Raw genomic sequence first — 20,188 nt, 5'->3', positions numbered from 1 at the left:
TTTTCAGAATAGTTTACAATTTTTTTTTAATTAGATTTAGTATTTATTGTAATAAGAAATGTTTTTAATGTAACTGAATTTACTTATTATGATGAAGTGAAGTAAAATAAATCAAACCTTTATTAAAAATGAGGAGTAAAAACATAGTTGTTAACTTGCAGTAAATTTTGATTTCACAGGTAATAACGTTTTCATTAGTATTCAGTGAAAATGTAATAACTAATTAATTATCAAAATGGAAAATAAATGATAAGTTTATATAAACAATGAATGTTCTCCCGTTTGTATTATTTCACATATTAATAATTCGACTTAATTTTTGTATCCTGTTCAGAAGTATATCGCCTTGTTTGATGCATGCCTGAAATGAAAAAAAAATTTTATTAAATTCTTTAACATTTTAAAAAAGGTCTAATTTTTCTTATCATTATTACAATGTTTCTCCATGGAAGACTAATATGTTAACAAGATATTTCAACATGGTTAGGGAATTATACATATCACATGGTATTTTTGGTGAAAGAATTCAGTTAAAAGAATAGTGTAAATATGTGTTTTGTAAATCTTGGTAATATATACTGAAATTCAGAAAATCATTCCAATTGACTTTGAATCTATTGAAGTGATGGAAACATGAATTGTATCAGACAACTTTATCACTCAAAGAAGTAAAGCTATCAATATTAAATACACATAGTTAAATTTTTTTATATTTTTTCTGTCTGATGTTAGAGTTTATTTTTTTCCAAAGTGATTTTGACATGAATTGCTTTGAATTCTTATGCCATCATCCATACTACTATATTGTATGTATCACAATTTGTAAGATTTTTTAAAAATAAATGAACAATTAAATTTCCTATAATTATTAGTCGTAAAAATAAAATGGTGCATTTCTGTTTACATTCAAAAAGCTACCACTTCCTCTTTACTGGTTCTTACTCATATTAGATTTTATATGAATTTGGCTACCATATTATACAAGAGTTACCTGTATTTGAAAATGATCTAATGTTTAAAGTTATTTAAGTTAAAAAAAAAGAATAGTTAACTTTTATATTTTTTTAAGTAAAAATCCTTTTGAAATCTGTGGCCTTTTTTTTATATCATGAAAATTTATTATTTATAAAGGAATTAAAAATATTAATAAAAATTTTAAAATTTTGTTTTAATAAATAACAATGATTTATCTAGTCATAACTTATTTGTACTCTTTAAAAATGATTCAAGAGAAATAGATAATTATACAGAAATTGGAAATTTATTAAAAATTCTTAAAATTACAGTGGAACCTCGCTCAATGAGCACCTCACAAGCAAAACAAATTGTAAAATAATGACTCGCATAACGAGTGACAAAGGGGAAATCCCGGATTGTGTGCATCCTCCATCTGTCTGTATTTAGCACTCATTCCGCTAGCATCTTACTGTTGCTTGTGATTATATATTTTTCCAAACTTGTGTTCACACATACTACATATAAACATCAACAACCATAGTCCGTTATATAATAAACACGTCAAACAATATGCCAAATTTTTGGGCTATGTAAAGGCTATAATTAAATAGTAGAAATTAATTAATTTGATTAGAAGTAGGCAGTTATGCTGCCATCTCGTAATAAATTTAATGACTGATTCCAAATTAAATTTTAGAAATGTCTGTCATTAAATTTATTACGAGATGGCAGCATAACTGCCTACTTTTAATCAAATTAATTTCTACTATTTAATTATAGCCTTTACATAGCCCAAAAATTTGGCATATTGTTTGACGTGCTTATCAGACATATTGTCTGTGATTCTTTTGTTTTCTGCAAATCAAATTTGTATTTCAAGTTGATTCATTCCATGCTAGAAGAAATGATAATGAGGATTAACGCTCCTTAACAATGTATATTGTATAATTTTCTTTGAATAAACGTTATACATAAAATATTTGAGTATTTTTTTTGGCATGGAATGCATTATTGTATTTACATAAATTTATATGGGAAAAATCGTTTTGCATTATGAGTAAGACTATGGAACGAATTATGCTCATTAAGTGAGGTTCCACTGTATATAAAATTTTAGTTATGAAAATATCTTAATATATTCATATTTAGATTTTTTAGTTTTAACAAAAACTCCATTTACCTTCAAATTTCTGTATAAAAAGTTTTCAATTTACAGAATAAATTTTACTATTTAAAAATGATCTATTGCTATGTTATTATTAACTCACTTGATATTGATAATTTTTACTATCAGGTCTATTTGTTTCTACAATTCCTCCAACACTGTCAATTTTGCAATGCAGTCTACCAGCTGCTATAAATCTAGCCAATTCTCTGAAATATTAATTACACATATCAGTTATATATATATATATATATATATAATCATCACATTATAATTTATATGTATTTTAATTAAGCATTAATAATAATTTCAAAAGAAAACTGTCATGGATGATATTGTTTTAACATTACATTTATTCCACTTAAAGTTATAAACAACAATAATATTTAAATGAGGTATTTTCTTAAGTAATATGTATTAATAAAGACAGATCTGTAAAAATTTGAAGTTTTTCAAATTACTTGATATCTTATTCTAATCTTTCAAAATAAGAAAATTTCAAACCTATCGATAAATTCCACACTAACACCAAATGCTACAGCCATATATTGCAGCGTGAGACTTCGGTAAGATTCCAGTAATTGTGTGTATGCCAAAATCCGCATTTCACGTACATAATAACGATAGTGAGGAGCTAGCAGTCTGTCCCGTTTTAGCATTGTTTCTACATTAGCTATAACAATAAAAATAAATAAAGATGTATAAATTTATTTTTATTTAATTTTGATTTATGAACAAGACTTTATCTAATTTTAAATCATGCAATCATCATTCTAATTTCTGATTAGTCATGTTTTCAGTTAATATTTGCATGTAAAATACACACACACATTACATATATATATATAACATTTCTATTAGGGTTTCTGATCAGGAAAATTCAAATTTTTCTTGTTTTGAATTTTGGAAAAGCACTTTGAGAATCAAGACATAAAAAAATTAAAAACTTACAAATTTGAAACAAAGTGCTGAATTTATCATAAATTTTTTATTTCAATAAGATGAGTATTGTATTGTAGACACTGATTAAAATTTTATCACAAAGTAATGAACTACTTAATGACTGCAATTAATATGATGTTACCTGTGATTTTTTTACTTTGATTTATACTTTTAAATATAATACAGGCATAACTCATAAAACATCTTCCAAGTAGAACATTGGTTTTCACATACAAACTTCATAGATTGCATGATCTCAATACATTTTTCAGCCAATGATTACATAGGGAAAATTTATTTTCACAATAAACTTTCTCCACACACAATTTTGTAAGTTACATTCTGGCAGGGTGTTAAAATCACATGCAGATGTTTTGAAAAACATGCCAAGTTATTGATGAAGTTTGTTTGCAAAGATACATAGAAGCAAAAATAGAGAATATCCGCTGTGCAAATTTCTTGAGACTTAAAATTCTTTTCTGTTAAATTTTCACAAATGTCTACCAAACTCCCTTTGCTAAATAAGTTTTAATAGACATTGCTTCGAATTATTCTTATAAATTCTAGTCGATTTTTTAAAAACTCGTGTACTTTTGAACAAGTTCAAATGCTGATGAAAACAAATTATGTCGTCTCAATAAAGCTCACCTTCAACCCAGCAGAACAGAAACAAATCTCTTCAAATGTTTTCAACCTACACCGAAGGCCTTCTTCAGGAAACCAGAGTTTAAAAATATAATGTTGGAACACGAATTTCAAATTTGTTTGTACGTTATTACATAATCTAAATTACAAATAAGCTATACAGTTGGGAACCTGTTCTTAACAGGAGAGCTTAATGCATCTGAGTAGATCTATTTTATAAATTAATCACAGTTAAAGAAGGTAGTGCAGAAAATTTCCAATCTTACTGTTTCTCATTTCAACAAGAATTCAAAATACATCCCATAAGATTATAACTTCTAAAATAATAAATCTTTCTTCAACTTTCTTAAAATTTAGTCAAATTACTCTGTATTCAAAAGAGAATATTTATTAAATTACAATTTTATGATCAGAAAACAAATGCTTGAATTCATAACACTTTCTAAAAATATTTGCAACCTCCGTCGATCATTCTTTACCCTTTAATTAAGTGATGATAAACTAATCCAAAACTTAAACTGAAATCTTTTCAATTAATTATTTTTTCCAATTTTTATTACATTAATTTTAGCTTCCATATTCAATATATTCATTAATGTCTGTAAACAGTATTATTCAAAAAGTATACAAAAACCAAAGATTTTCCTTCATTTTAAAATCTCTATTTTAACAGATGCATCTTTTAAAGTAAAAAATATTTGAATTTACTTCATTAAAAAAAATGTTTGCCATTTTTACCAAACAGTACAGCTGTGGAATGCATGCCACACGTCAAAGATCCTACTACCATCTCACAGGAGCATTTCAATTATTAAATTCAGTTTATGAAATTAGCCAAATCTAACATATCAAATTTTAAATGTGCTAATGTAATTTGAAATACAGTATAATATTTTGAGAAAATAGTTAAATTTAGGAAACTTTAGCATAACCCTAACATTTTTCACAACTAATTACTCAAATTGCTAGACTTTTTCCTGGCACTGGGTACTCTAATTTTGTAATCAGCTAGCATGTTTTAAACATCTTAAATTTTAATGTGACAGTGTTTGTAACTCACATATAGGCTTTTTATTGTGTTTTAAATACATTTTAGGAAATTGGTAAGAATTTTAGACTGTATTGTAGCACATTGTAATTAAGACTATTTGAAACAATGGGATATAGACCCTCAGTTAACATTTTCACGTAGAACATCTAATTCTTTAGTAGAACAGATAGTCATTAACTATTGGTGTACAGTACTGGTTACCATCATCATTATATGATTAACGATGATAAATCAATTACAACAAAACAGCTATATACAATAGACATATTCCTATATTTAGATTGATAATACTCATATTAAATTTGTTGAAAAATTTCAAAATTTAGCCTAATGCATATTTTAAAATATAAATTATTTAATATTAAGATAAAATACTATTTTAAGTCTATATGACTAATTTCATAATATTTTTTTGAAAATTATAACATTACATCACATGAAGATTCAAAGTTAAATTAAATAATAATGAAAGCAGTTGTAGTATGTAAATTTTCAAATGTAAAGAACAAACTATTACCATAAAACTTTGATTTAACAGACAAAATTTCCAGTCCGTACACCATAAGTGAAAATTAAAACCTGTTTACTTTTAATTTAATTACACATAAAAAAGTATTTTAATAGGTTATTTCATTTTCAAATCCAAGAGTCACAGCTCTTATCTTCACACCACAATGGGAGGGTCTCAATATATTATCATCCAAAGAAATAAGAAATTCTTTTGGTGTTTTGTGAAATTTAAATTTTGTTTTCGTTTTAAGATCATTATTTATTTGTTTAGTTAAATACAATTAAAGTGCAGTTCCCAAAAAATGTTTACTTAGTTATTTCGATTTAGATTCTATACTTGTTTATTACAGTATCAGGAGTACAAATGAGTACTGTACATAAGCAATAATACATATATAGAACTTTTCTGTAAAATTAAACTTCTCGCACATACTTAATTTTAATTATACAAATGTAGCTGCATAAGTAAACAGATTTAAAAATTCAGAAATTAATTAGTTTAACATATGCATTCGGTAAACCTACTTTGTTATATTATGGATTTTCAGCTTTAACAAACATCCGCTTGCCCAAATTGGTCTGTTAAATCAAGGTTTTACTGTATAAATACTTTTTTGAATCATGAAATAACTGATTTATTCCATAATTTTGAAAAAAATTTGAAAAATTCTCAAAAGAATTCTTACTCTTTTGTTTTCACTTTATAAGTAAAGTGCTTATTCATATATTCTTTTAAAAAAATTGTAAACATTGCATTATATTAAAAATAAACATTTTTAATATGTTAAATAGATTATCATAAAATTTATATGATGTTTTATTTCAGACATACCTAAATTTTTGAAGAATTTTTCATACTGACAATTAAACAATGAAAATAAATAATTGTTCATATCTTGACAATTGTGCAAAACTTCCAATATTTCTGATCCTTTCACAACCTGTTAAGAGAAATTTTATTTTATTAACTAATAAAATGGAAATAATATTTTAAATTAGGTATCTTACATATTAAATATAATAAAGAACTTTCTTTCAGTATTAAAATTCTCTCAATTAGCACAATATATATAAGAACAAGCACTTTCAATGGTGTTTGCTCATATATTTTGTTGTCATTATTGTCTTCCTCATGCAAGTTATTTAGAATAGAATACTGAATGTTAGTATATTGAACTAGAAAATCAAAGAATAGAACATAATTTAAAATTTTTTAATGTGCATAATCTTGATTTAAAAAAAAAAATGACCATTAAAATTAGTTCTATAACAGACCAAAAGCAAAAGGAAAACAAGTCTGACACAAGTTTTAAATATTGAAATAAATTTTAAAGCATAAGCAGCCCAAATGGGACAGATGCTAGCTAACACTATAGTGGCTGACATCAAAAATGTAATAATATCCAAGTAATAATGCAATGACCAAGTTCACATTAATGATTATATCAGTAACCTCAATAAAATTTTCAGAATTAATCATCATTTGACTTTTTAACTAGAGAACTACAAATTTCAAAATTATACATAAATTTGAAATTTCTATTTGCAAACAGTATAATGTCAACAAGATTAAGTAAGTGATTGTGTAGATCATTTAATACTAAGAATATTTTACTTAGTTTATATATTATCAAATAAACTAAGTAAATATTTCTGCACCTATGGCTAACAGTATCAATTGTGATTAGCTGACAAAATATAATTTTGCTCTTCCAAAGGGCAAAGACGTCAAATAAGTAATAATTTAACTTTTATTTATTTAAAATTTGCTTTTTGTTTCATTCTTTGGATACTACTATAAAATTTGAAAAAATTATAAATTAAGAGAGTAAACTGTGCTGTCTACTTGTTGCTTATATTTTTATATATTATTATATTTATTGTTTACAGTAGAACCTCTCTAATCCGTCACCTTTGGGACTGGGTGTATGGTCGGAACGCAAAAAAGGTCGGATTATCAGAAAAAGTAAAATAAACAATCTCCTTTGTCTAGTCTTTGTAGCACTGCTAATTTTTCATTTAATGAAAGAGTAACGTGTTTACGTTTCACTCCTGACATGTTGAAAACACACACAAAACTGTACATGAACACACAATGTAAAACATATACTGTAACGAACACAGAAAAACGCCACAGACGGTGAGTCACCGATGAGTCGGGACAAGTTTCTCAACTCTGACCACAGTCGGATTAACCGTAGTGACGGACTAGAGGGGTTCTACTGTATTTTTACCTTTAAGAATAATAAAGTATCCACATACTAAAGCCATGCTTCTTTCATGTTCATCATTTTTTATTAATTATAACTTTATAATTATAAAAGAAACAGTTTGGCTAGATAAATTTAGGGGTTAGATGCTGTATTAATATAACCAATACATTCAATCAAGTTTTTCATTATATTTATAGCATCTAATGAAACTGCTATATGAATATATCATCATTTGAAATGTTCTGGGAAAGATTATACAAGAAAACACTTAATTAAATTATCGAACAATAGCTTTTATATTTAATCTAGTTAATATAACTTTTAAAAACCAACCTTTTCACGCAAGTCAACTCTTGGAAGAGAAATCATACTGCATAACACAGTATAAGTGACAAAAGTGTTATAATCCATAAGTTCATAACTCGTAAATGTTGATACTGTGTCCAAGAAATAAGTTGCGGCACTCTTGAAATCTCTTATGGCCATACAGTAAACACCTTGGTAAACCTTTAATCTATTTCTTCGATCCCAGTCGCCACCTTCCTCTATCAAGCTAAAAACAATATTTTAATATTAAAATGCTTATTAAATTTTTAGATATTAATATTAAAAAAAATAACCTCTTTGCTTTATCTATGTTGCGTGTAATCAAATCGTGATCCATATAAAATAAGCCAATTCTGATCATATGAAAAAGTAAATCAAGACGATGTCCTAATGAAACTGTTTTCTCTTGAGTTTTTCTAAAAGCAGCTAGTGCAGCTTCCTAATTAGAAGAAATAATAAAATAAATATACTTAGATTAAGGTAAATCATGAATACAAATCTATCATAATATTTATATTTAATTTTTAATTATTAAATAGAATGTTAAACTGTATTTTCCTAGTAGTTTAATTTGTTTTAAAAATAAAGATTATTTCAAATAGGAATGGATCAAACTGAAGTTTTTGGCTGAATATCAAATATTCTTGCTTTTCTGATTACAAAATACATATAGGCATACATATAATCATATAAAAAATCAAGCCGTTTGGTTACATTTTCTAAATTAATTTAGTCTAGAAGCAAAGATCATATGAACCTATGTAGCATTTTATGAAACCTTTTTCATTATTAGAAATTCATTCATAAAAATTATTTCCCAACAATTAATGCAATTTATTGATCTTAATTCCAATAATCTGATACGTATAAACAAAAATCACACAGATCTTAGCTAATTCAAGTGTATACATCTCAAGTACAAGTCATTAATAATACACAATATTAGTATCTAGCAGATGAGTCCGACATTGCTTGGGCAAAAAATAACAACAAACATTAAGATTATTAGATTCTTTCATACTTCTAACCTTTTCATATTAAATTATATTATTTGATTTATATAACTACAAATGTTACCTCTAAGAAACTGTTCCATTCACAGCCAAATATCAAATGGTCATCTGACAATGAATCAAATTTGGCAAAAAATGGACCAAATATTTAAACTTGACACTTTGGAAAACCACTTAAATCATCTTTTGTGCAGGCCGGTAGCCTTGTATTTTGGATTTTCCACCATACTGCTGGTCCAATAGAAATTCACGACTGTTGCAGAAGGGAGTTGAAGTTATTCGAGGAAAAGAATTTTTTTAAATAAGTCACAACACACACTAAAGTGCCTTAAGTGAACTCATACCAAGCACACCAAGAAGATGAAAAAGTGTAATATTCCTTGTAATTGACAGTGGTATGATTTCTAATAGCACTATAGATTTCTAGACATTCCAAGTATTGATATTTTAACTGCAGAATCTGCCATACGGTGTAACAATCTTGTTTCATCAAAAATAACTCTGGCATCTTTATTACCCACTCAAAAGTAAAGTATCTTTAATTTGTTACTTTTTTAATGATTTATTTATTTTTACATATTGAATAAAGAACATTACACGGCACATGTCCAAACATCATCTTTTTAAAAATTTTATTTAAACTTTGTTCTGTTGTTTGATGTAATATTCTTTTTTGAATTAAGCTTACATAGCCTAAAGATGTCCGTTCGAAACAGAAAAAACATTTGTTATATTAAATATTTTGATTTTATATAACTAGTTTGGTGTAAAGGCATGTTCTTGTGTATACTCTCCCTGTTTTTGAAAGTGTGTAATCTTATATTGAGCATAATTTAAACTGAACCTTAAAGCTGTTTCACTTTATAATTTAATCATAAAATTATAATATGACTTGATAAGAGCACTTTTGAAGAATCAAAGTAATTTTTTTTATATATCTTTCATTGTTTGATGCAAACACATTCAATCTCAATATGAGAATTTAACTTTATTTGTATATTTTGAAATTTTTATTCAAAAGTTTAAAATTGTGAGAAACATTTAACCTATTCGATGCTGAAATTTTTATTTGTTGCCTGTGACGCCATGTTGAATTTTTGTCGATGATAAGCCTAAATTTTTTTTTTTAAATAATAATCGTGTTTACTGTATTTCACAAACAAAATATATATATTGAATAATATAAAAACGAAAAAATTTTATTTTAAAAGTTTGTTTTAATATAAAAATTGTGACACGAAGCAACATCTAGTATCAAAAATATTCCAATGTAAACACAGAAATATTCGGGATCACCCACGCAGGTCAATGAGGTCAACCTGAATATTTTCGGGTTCAACGTAGGACAGGTTAATGAGTTATTATTATTTATAAAAACTTTAAAATTAGAATTCAATTTAAAAACAGTATTTTGATTAAACACGCTGAAATTAAGAAATACAGTAGAGCATCGATTATCCGATCCCCGATTAACCATCACATCGGTTAACCGACCGTTCTAGTCGGCAAATTTCAAATGTCCGCTAGTGATGTGGCACTACAATATTTGGCTATGTCTTGGCTACTTTAATATTATTTTTACGTGTTTTAGCTGGCAACACTCATTCGACCATGAAAGGGAGACCAGTATTTAAACGAGACTTAATTTTCTAATTATTAGTGGTTGTTTGTTTTGTGAGCAATAAAATAATTTTAAAATAATTTTTAACGATACAATAGCAACGATTATTATTTTTAAAAAAATTTGTTAGGTTTAACATCGATGAAAATTCAACGCAAAGTTGGTTAATAGCGATATACTAATATACTATAATAATAATGTATTTTTTTCATTCTTTTCGGTTATCCGACCAACCCCAGTCCCCAATTGAGTCGGATAATCGATGCTGTACTGTATTAAGTTTTTATTTAGAAAAATACCTACCTTATCACCAATACTACTGAGATATTCTGCTTTTGCTAAGTGTGCTTCTCTTACTTCCATCTCACTAAGATTTTTTTCGGCATCTTCGATAGCATCTTCCAAATTTTTCAATCGTTTAGTATTAGCTTCAGTCATTCGAGACATCAAATCCTCATTAGTTGTCCAATGAAGATCTCTACAAACTTCAGCATAAAAGGGAGCCATATCTAAAAAAGAAACAATTTAATTTTCAAATGATAAACACATCTACAAACATATCTAAATCCAATATATTTGTAATAAGCCAAACAACTAACAAATAACATCAGGCTAATTTTTCATGATTATATTAAATTAATTTCTAATTAATTTATTCTAGAGGTAGTGGTTTAGCATATGAAAAACAATTCATCTTAGCTATGCAATTCACAATAATAAATAATTTATTAACCCCGCAATCACAAGCAGTTCTTTTTTTTTTAATTCACATGTATAAGGATTTTTCATAATTAAGCTGTGCATAATTGCTATTCCTTGAATTTGATGATTCCAAAAAATCCAGTTGTGTGTCTTTTCTACATTTGCCAAATTTCAATGTCATATGTTCTTAGTTTACAGAAGAATGTCCTTGACAGGACTCCCTATGGAAGCCCTTTAAACTTTGCAATAACACAGGCTAATATGCAACAAGTTCAGCTGTAAATAAATGATGGGAAGATTGGGATGTTTCTCAGAAGGGCAAAAAATGATTCTTCTGTATTTTTCGGACATGAAATAAACCCATGAAAACATTTAAATTGTTGATAAATTGTATGTAAATATCTTACAAGTGTTCAAGGTCATAGCAACTAGCAGATCACACATCATTAAATCATGCATAGCTGACAAACATCCATGATGTCATGTCTATCTCTTGTGGAAAACAGAGATTGTCATGACATCAGGTTACTGTCACGTCAGTGCAGAAAATTACTGTGCTACGCATACAATCATGTGGCAATAAGAAAAACTTGTATGTGATCACATTCATAACACAGCAATTTTCTGCAGTAGTTTTTGAGGGCCTATGATAAATAGAAAACATTTTTTTTATCAAAGTTTTTACACAGCTGAATGGATAGCATGAGGATATCATGAAGCACAGCCAAGTAACTCAATTTGGTGAAAAATGCCTACAAAAAATAGTAAGTGTGGAGAATCATTACTGGATATAATTGCAGGTTAATCTACAAGGTCATATCCATTAAAAAAAATTCTGTACTAAAATGAGAAAAAAACTTCAAAAATCTATAGAGGAAAAACACTGCTTTACTGAAGTTTAAACAAACAATTCGTGTATAAGTACTTTTGGGCAAGTGCCAGAAACAGAAATCACGAGACAATTTAAAAAATAGAGAAAGAATTCTAAAGAAATTAATATTTTATTAACAGTTTCATTGAAAAATTATATTACTGATTTGTAAAATTACGTTAAACTCCTGAAGTTTATAGTTCATTAAGAACTTAAGATTATTGATTTATAAATTATTAATCCTGTAAACACATTGGTCACCCCTTGTTTTCACAGAATTAGCAGTGAAGTCACATGGGAACACCAGTGAAAATTGAGACAAATTTTTCAGGGTAAAAAAATCGACAAAAACTGAAAGTCAATGAAATTCCGTGGTATTACTGTATTTACGATATCAAATCCATTTCTCATAAATCAGATTCATTTCTTAAAAAAGTATATCTTTCCATCAATTCTAATAATCTGTTAAGATGCATTAGTGCACGATCAGATTAATTTCTAATTTCATTGATTGCATCCTCTCTTTTTCAATGTGGTTAGTTCAAGCATGTTTCCAACTTAGTGACTTATGATAGCATAAAAACGTTATTTAGCAACCAAAAGTGGACTAGCAACAAATCCAATGAGAAATAAATGAAAATTAGCAACTAAAATAGCATTTTTAAGAATAAAACTCCATATTTCATCTTTTTTAAACTTTAATGGAAAAAAAAAAGAAAGAAATCATAATTGCATGACTGAGTGCAAGTTGAATTCCATTATCTGTGCCATATCATTAGATTCAGACATTACCTTTTTGCCTCATTAAAATTTGATTTCAATAAAAATATAAATATTTATTTTTTTAATTTCAGGTTAAATCATCAATATTCCATAGAAATCAAAAGCACCACTTTTATTAGAAATGGTAAATGGATTACTTTACACAATGTTTGACAGAAAATGTTGCTGTTTAATTTGTAATTTGTCTATAGCAATTCATTAAAAAATAATAATAATAATTCATCACAACAGACCTGACAACTTTCATTGACAAATGCAGTAAGATCACTTGTATAATAGACATCTCTATTCCAAACACTTATAACATGAAAAATGCACACACTGAAAAAATAAACAAGTACACTCCACTCACCCAAGAAACAAGACAATGTGGAGGATAGATAAGGTATTTATTGTACATACCTGTTATCCTCTCTTCTAGTGGTGTTACTCAGGTCTAGAAACATTAAACCTTAATAAAAACATACACAGCACTACAGAAAACTACAATATTGAACACACGTCGCATTGTTAGGAAGTTTCTAAATGTTGATACATATACTAATAACATAGAAGCTTGATGTAACACTTATTTGGGTAGTTATACCTCGACTTTAGTCCTGCATAGCACCTGGCAACAAAACATGTTTTTAAGAGCAATAACCAAGCTGATATCAGTCACTGTTGCTTCTTTAAAAGTGTCATTTATTAGTCAACACACACAAAAAAAAAAAAAAAAGCCATTTAGCAATGGGGAGTTAATAAAGGAATCATTTCTTTCATCAGCAGAATCTAATTTCTTTTCAAAAATAAATAATTTCTAAAATCAAAGATTTACAACTTTCCACAACAAAATTTAATGTCAGGCATTCACTTGGGTGATGCGTTTTCATTATAACTTGATGAATCAAACAATTTCATTGATACTGCTTACTTAATGGTATTTATTCATATGATATTTCAAGATTACTCAAGTAAAGAAGAACTCGTAAAAATAATACCGTTATTAAGGAAAACAAGAAGATATTTTGTGGCATTTGATAAATTTGTGAAATAATATCAACTTCCTCTTTTTAGTTTCTATTAACTACTGATGGGGGTGGTGCAATGGTAGGTCCCAAATCAGGCTTCATTTCATTCTGTAAGAATGACGACAAATATCCATTTTTTTAAAACTATTATTGTCTTATCAAACAGCAAGTCTTGTGCAATGATAGATTAAATACAAAACATGTTTTGGCTGTTTTACATTTAAATTTATTTCTCTGTTCAAGGAAAAGCAGCTGATGACTATTATTCAAATTACAAACTGATGATGATGACAAAGAACTTCTGTTGTACAATATTTGTTGGCTATGCAGAAGTAAATTTATGGAAAAATTTCGTGTGTCAATTAATGATTAAGGAGCAGAACTTTAAATAAAAGCATTTTTTTCCAGGTTTCCAGGCTATATTTTTTTTTAAATATACAGCAATAAATTTTAATTTTGACTTGGCAACATTAGAACTGTAACTTAGGATGAAGACAAGATCATTTAGTGTAAAGTTCAATCCTTTGTTGTGGAAAATTTTTTTTATAATTTTGATTATTTAAATAATTTCTGAGCTGATGAGAGATACAAGTAAGTATTGAGGAAAAAATCAGTAGTTCTCAAAAGAAAACAAAAACTATTTAGTTAACCATTGTTTTAATTGAAACTACTGTAAAATTTAATGAATGAATAGATATCAAATAAATGAATACACATTATATGGTGTAGTGTTTTAGTTCTTTTACATGTGTTTCTATTACTAATTTTAATGGAATACTAAGACATATATTTCATATTTTCACATAACCTAAAGTTTCTCTCCTTATTAATGATATAAAAAATGTTCTTCATGAAAGAGAAATATTTATTTGCAACTGAGTGATAAAAAGTAGTAATTAGATTTATCATTTTTAGTAATTTCTGTATAAAACTATGTAATTTAACTTTAGAGTTGCAAGGAAAAAAAATTTTAATTGATATGTTAACTTCTATAAGAACTTTCCAGCAATACTTACTTATATTGAAGAAAAACATGACGACTATGAATTTAGATATTTCCAAAACTTGATGTTCTTCAATGAAAATCCCAACGTGGTTCATTGTAACTTCAAAGAATTTATACAGTGGGTGATCAGTTAGCGAACAGTTTGGACAATGAACACTTTCGCAAAAGATTTTTATGTTCAGACAACGAACACCTCACAGAACAAACACAAAAAGCAACGCTGTGTTTAAGATTTGTAAAACTGTATTTTAATGGCATCTATATATGGTTTATGGAACGAGACTTTTACAGTTGTATACATACCTTTTTTGCACTAGTTAATTTCTGTTCTCTGAATTTTTGTAAGTGCTTTTCTGAACTTTTATTTAAAAAACTGATATTATGGGAACTAAAAAAAGTAGATTATCAAGAACTGTGTTCACTATAAAAACTAAACAAGAGATACTGTAATAGCCAAGGTAGAAAGTGGGCAGAAAATGTCTGATATTATAGGTAGATGACTTCAGCAGGTCTACAGTAGATAAATCTTAGTTAAGAAAGTTATAATCAAAAAGACTCGAGATGATAAAAGAGTAATGAAAATCACATCTGAGAAACAAAGATGTGCCATCCATGAAAAAATGAAGAGTGTGCTTTTACTTCGTTATTACATGTAAATAAACATAGTAAGAAAGTATATAAAAATTATTTATTTTTGTGGGTTTGATTAATTCCCACAAAAATCAATAATCAGTTAACAAACAATTTGAATAGCAAACATAGTCTTGGCGCGGATTATGTTCGTTAACCAATCACCCACTGTATATAAAATAGAAATAGTTGAAAACAAAATTAAAAATCACGGTTTACAGATTTTAATGACACTAAACTGATTGTCTCCTTTATCAATAATCTAAATATCACAGAAGTTTCAAATAAAACTGCTCAATTATTTGATGCAAACTAAGAAGTAGAACTTGAAATAATCAACACTCAAAATAATTCTTGATTTATTGATTTCAAACATAAAAGTATTTGGAAACTAAATGAGAATGTCCAATATTAACCAAAGTTGATGTTGGTTAATATCAACTTTGATTGAATACTGACTGGCATTTAATACTGCCAGTGTCAGTATTTATGAAATTTAAAACATTAAATTGAAATCTTTAATTAAATATCCATATATTAAATATTTGGTTACTTAAAATTTTTATTTTGTATTCTATATTCCTGAAAATAAGTATTTGCTCAAGAATATTATGGTAACAATAAGGGTCAGTCCAAAGAAAAGTGGGACTTTATGTAAAATTCTCACATGGGGCCTTGCAGAAAGATCATGTAACTTTTTTTTTATAGCCCAGGTAAGTGTAGGGCCCTGTGCCAGTGCATCATTTGCACTACTCTTGAGATAACCCCAGTAACAATATTTTAAGTATACATAAAGCAGCTTTAAACAAATATCTTTTTTATTAATGTTGTCTTCAGAGACTTTTCCAAGGAGGGGATAAAGTATGGAGAGAAATAATTAAATCAATAAATTTTTATTGTGAGAGTTACACCTTGACCTTGCTCACTTTTACAGCAGCTTGTTGTACAAGTTACAAATGTTTTTGGCTGTTTTGAGATGCCAGCCTCAAATTGTTCTCGTTTGAACTTCATCAAAATTTCAAATCATTCAAATTTTCATTCAGAGAGATTTTCTCTTTGAAAATTCAAAATTTTAACGAAGCTCAAAACAAGAGAACAATCTGTGACAGGCTTCTCAAAAAGCCAAAAAACATTTAACTAGTATAACATTCGGATGGAAAGTGAGCACATGTATCACAATAGTTGGTTCTAGAATTCATAAAAATTTAATACAAAAATGAGTTATTTAATTTTTTGAGTTTTTTTTTCATAAGTAGATTAGAGAGACAATAGTGAAGTTGCAGCCGAAGTTTTAATCTCTAAAATGTAAACATCGAGCGGTACTTATAAGATAGCAGCACTTGAAATTCATGTTTTACAGATGAAAACTTTGGCTGCAACCTCACTATTGCTTCAACACAAAAACATATAAGGTTACATATCTCAATCACTTTTACAATTATAACTTGTGGAACTTGTCCTTATTTTAAGTATTATAAAAAAAAATATTTACAAGAACCTTACAGTCTTACTTCACTTAAGGACTTGTTACATTAAGGAGGAGCACACAAACACTAGAGGACAACAAATGTCGTTTTCTAGTTTTTGCACGTTCCTTCTCCTTGATTTTTAAAACAAATAAGATTTTTTGTAATTTTGTCGTAAAATAATTTTAAATAGTTATTTGGCATATGAATCGGGTCCGAAACAACGAATAACTATATACGGATTTGCATTACAATCCGTATGTATATCCGAAAAATGCTTGTCAAATTCTAGTTTTCGTGCGCTCTTTCTCTTTGATATAACAAGTCCTTAAATGAATTAAGGTACCTGTAAATACTTTTTTTACAATAATTTGTGGATTTTTTACTCGATTCAGGGAACAAGCAACCAGTTTTCTCCCTCCGCCAAAACCCTTAATTTGTTTAAGTTACAGCAACGCAACACTCGGGCGAGCATAGGGGGATGCCTTCCGGGAGGTCTTTTTAAGGGTAACCGGCCCCTATTTGGGCATTACAGAGGTGGAGAAAATCCGGAAAACTCCACTCGGCCAGTCTGTCCTGGCCAGGCACAAAACCCACAACTGAACTTCCAGTTTTCGGAGAACAAAACCGTTCAGCCACCGGTGGGCGTCCTCTAATTTGATTACAGTTTATAAATAACGGACTTACGAACTCAAAAATAATAAATATGAAAAAATAAAGTAGTCGACCCCCCTATAACACTGTTGATTTTTCCGTTTTATATGAATTCCATGTTGTACGAGTCACTTAGATTTTAAAAATGCGTGAGCCGTTCATAGCCTGGCACACGTATTTGTGAAATCTAAGTGACTCGTACAACATGGAATTCATATAAAACGGAAAAATCAACAGTGTTATAGGGGGGTCGACCGTAAATACACTTTTATTCCCAAAATAATTAACGTAAATATACTACTTATTTGTTAACACTTATTAATATGACTTGCATGTACTGAAATTTATTACAAATTAACATATTTATTTTATATTAAAACATTATTTAAATTCCAAATATATATATATATATATATTTCAATTAATCTATGAAGATTGAATAGGGCTTTGACAATTACAGCTGTTTATACGGCGTTAGAGTTAAATTAAAAAGACTTACTGTTTTCTTCGATGGCTTGAAGCAATTCGTTTTTAACGGCATTGTTAGTTGCATCAAACGAAAGCAAAAATTTTAACTGAGCTAAATGTAAATTTGGATTTTTAGCCAAACTTTGTTCCTCTAAATTCTCGACCGGCATGTTTGCGATGATTTAGCTGTATTCGATTAGTGTTGCCAACTGGAAAATGAAATAAAATTAAATAAATAAATATATATATTTTTTTATTTTAAAAATAACATGTAAATTTATATTTTATTTTCTACAAAGAAAACTTTTTTTATCTAATTCAATTTAAATTAATAATATTTTATTAACTTTATATGTCACCCGAATATGTTGGGCCCCGTCCCTCATCACCCGACCGCGCCCATTATGGGGCTGGCCGAACCCATAATGGATTCGCTAAGAGTCCCTCTTAGTGCCCGCAAGGTGGAAAGAGTTAAAAGGAAAAAATAAGTCTACTTTTTTTTGCCCTACGGGCACTAAGAGGGCTTTTTAATTAATCAAACACGTCGTGGGTTCTGTTTGGTTTAGTTCGTGTACGGCAACGCAACACGGGCGATCTGCCTAAAGAGAATGCTTTTCGGGATGTCTTTTATGGGAAATTAGCACTATTTAAGTGTTACTAACGTGAAGAAAACTCTGAAAATTCCATTTGGCCAGCCCGTTGGCCAAACGCGAACCCATGACCTGTGTTCGGTGGTTTTAGCAGTGGCCGAGTGGCCTTTTTTATTTTTTTATTGCCACGAACAGGTGTTCAGACAGCCAAGACGTCGTCTGTACACCTGGACGTCTCCCACTAAAACTCACCGGAAAAAGATCGATTATGTCCTATGTGACCAAAAATGGCAGAACTCAGTTTTGTCGACAAAGACGTTTCCAGGAGCTGACTGTGGATTTAATCATCAGTTCTTGGTCGCCAAATTTAAGATACGTCTTGGAAAAATAAAAAAGCTCTTACTGGTGCAGAAGTTCGATGCCGAAAGAATTCCATCTACATATGCGGTCGACATCAGTAATCGGTTTACACTGCTGGACACTGTTGAGCAACAACCAAATGATCTATGGGAAAAAAAATTACTAAAAAATGCATTATCACCGTGACCACCAAGCGTTATGTCACATACGAAAAACCTACAAAGAAGGCCAAATGACTGTCGGCAACGACCATCGAAATCGCAAAGAGATGTCGCGCAGCCAAAGCCGCTGGTAACTAAGATGTATTCAGAACGTTAAATGCGGAATTCCAAAGAGAAGCGAGGAAGGACAAAGAGAGATACTGGAATGAACGGTGTGCGGAATTGGAAAAAGAGAACAGACATGGTCACACTTGAGGTTTATTCAATTACGTGAAACGGATGAGGACGACGTTTACACCGCAGAAGGCGCCAACAATCAAACTGGCAAAGAATTGCAGGAGCCGGAAGAGATCAAGCAGAGATGGCGAGAGTATACGGCGAATCTGTATGCAAATAACACGGGAAACGAACATCAATTGAGGAAGTTTTAACAGAGCGGGAGCCAGATATCCTTGAAGAAGAGGTCTCATGGGCATTGAAACAATTGTCGAATAGAAAAAGTCCGGGTATTGACGACTTACCAGCGGTGTTGCTGAAGCCGGTGACGATTTCTGTTTTGACAGTGCTTGATTTGGAGGACAGGGATATGGCCGAAGGATTAGGTTAGGTTCATCTTTGTGCCGCTACCTAAGAAAGGCGATGCTCGTGAATGCTCTAATTTTCTCACAATCGCCCTGATTCCGCATGCAAGCAGATATTACTGAAGATCATACAGAAGCGTATATCACCGCCATAATTGAGAGAAAATTGCCGATGTCAGAGTCGGTAGATTAACTGGTCTTTCGACTTCCTATCTTCGCTCGTTGCTAGAATCAACTAGAGACAAATGTTACCACCAGGGGCACTGCAATCACTACAAGACCGCTAGATCGAATCCCTGTGAGGTCGAATGTTTTCTTTTTATTGAAAGATATATAACCTTCGAGTTCGATTTCATAATTTTTTATATGCATTTTATTATAAGAATGAAAAAGCTTTTATTTAAACCCAAAACCAGGTTTATGGATAAATAAATGACACTTAATAAAACATTAAACACCTTC

The 20,188-nt window shown here is 29.1% G+C and overlaps 1 protein-coding gene across 1 annotated transcript; it reads right to left on the bottom strand.

Moving 5' to 3' along the window:
• Positions 1 to 102: 102 nt before the first annotated feature.
• On the bottom strand, positions 103 to 19,829 carry LOC111623772 (26S proteasome non-ATPase regulatory subunit 6-like). The gene is made up of 9 exons (XM_023366470.1): positions 19,667 to 19,829; positions 18,066 to 18,243; positions 10,748 to 10,953; positions 8,104 to 8,249; positions 7,817 to 8,036; positions 6,103 to 6,211; positions 2,627 to 2,795; positions 2,226 to 2,331; positions 103 to 361 (listed from the first exon to the last, which is right to left on the bottom strand). Exons 2-9 carry the CDS (start codon positions 18,202 to 18,204, stop codon positions 293 to 295), a joined length of 1,164 nt encoding a protein of 387 aa, XP_023222238.1. The 5' UTR covers positions 18,205 to 18,243; positions 19,667 to 19,829; the 3' UTR covers positions 103 to 292.
• Positions 19,830 to 20,188: the final 359 nt, after the last annotated feature.

Source organism: Centruroides sculpturatus, unplaced genomic scaffold, assembly GCF_000671375.1.
Source record: "Centruroides sculpturatus isolate CEXI.00-Female unplaced genomic scaffold, Cexi_2.0 scaffold120, whole genome shotgun sequence".
Lineage (NCBI taxonomy): Eukaryota > Metazoa > Arthropoda > Arachnida > Scorpiones > Buthidae > Centruroides > Centruroides sculpturatus.
The sequence above is the reverse complement of the archived record's forward strand: the minus strand, read 5'-3'. Positions and strand labels throughout refer to the sequence as shown.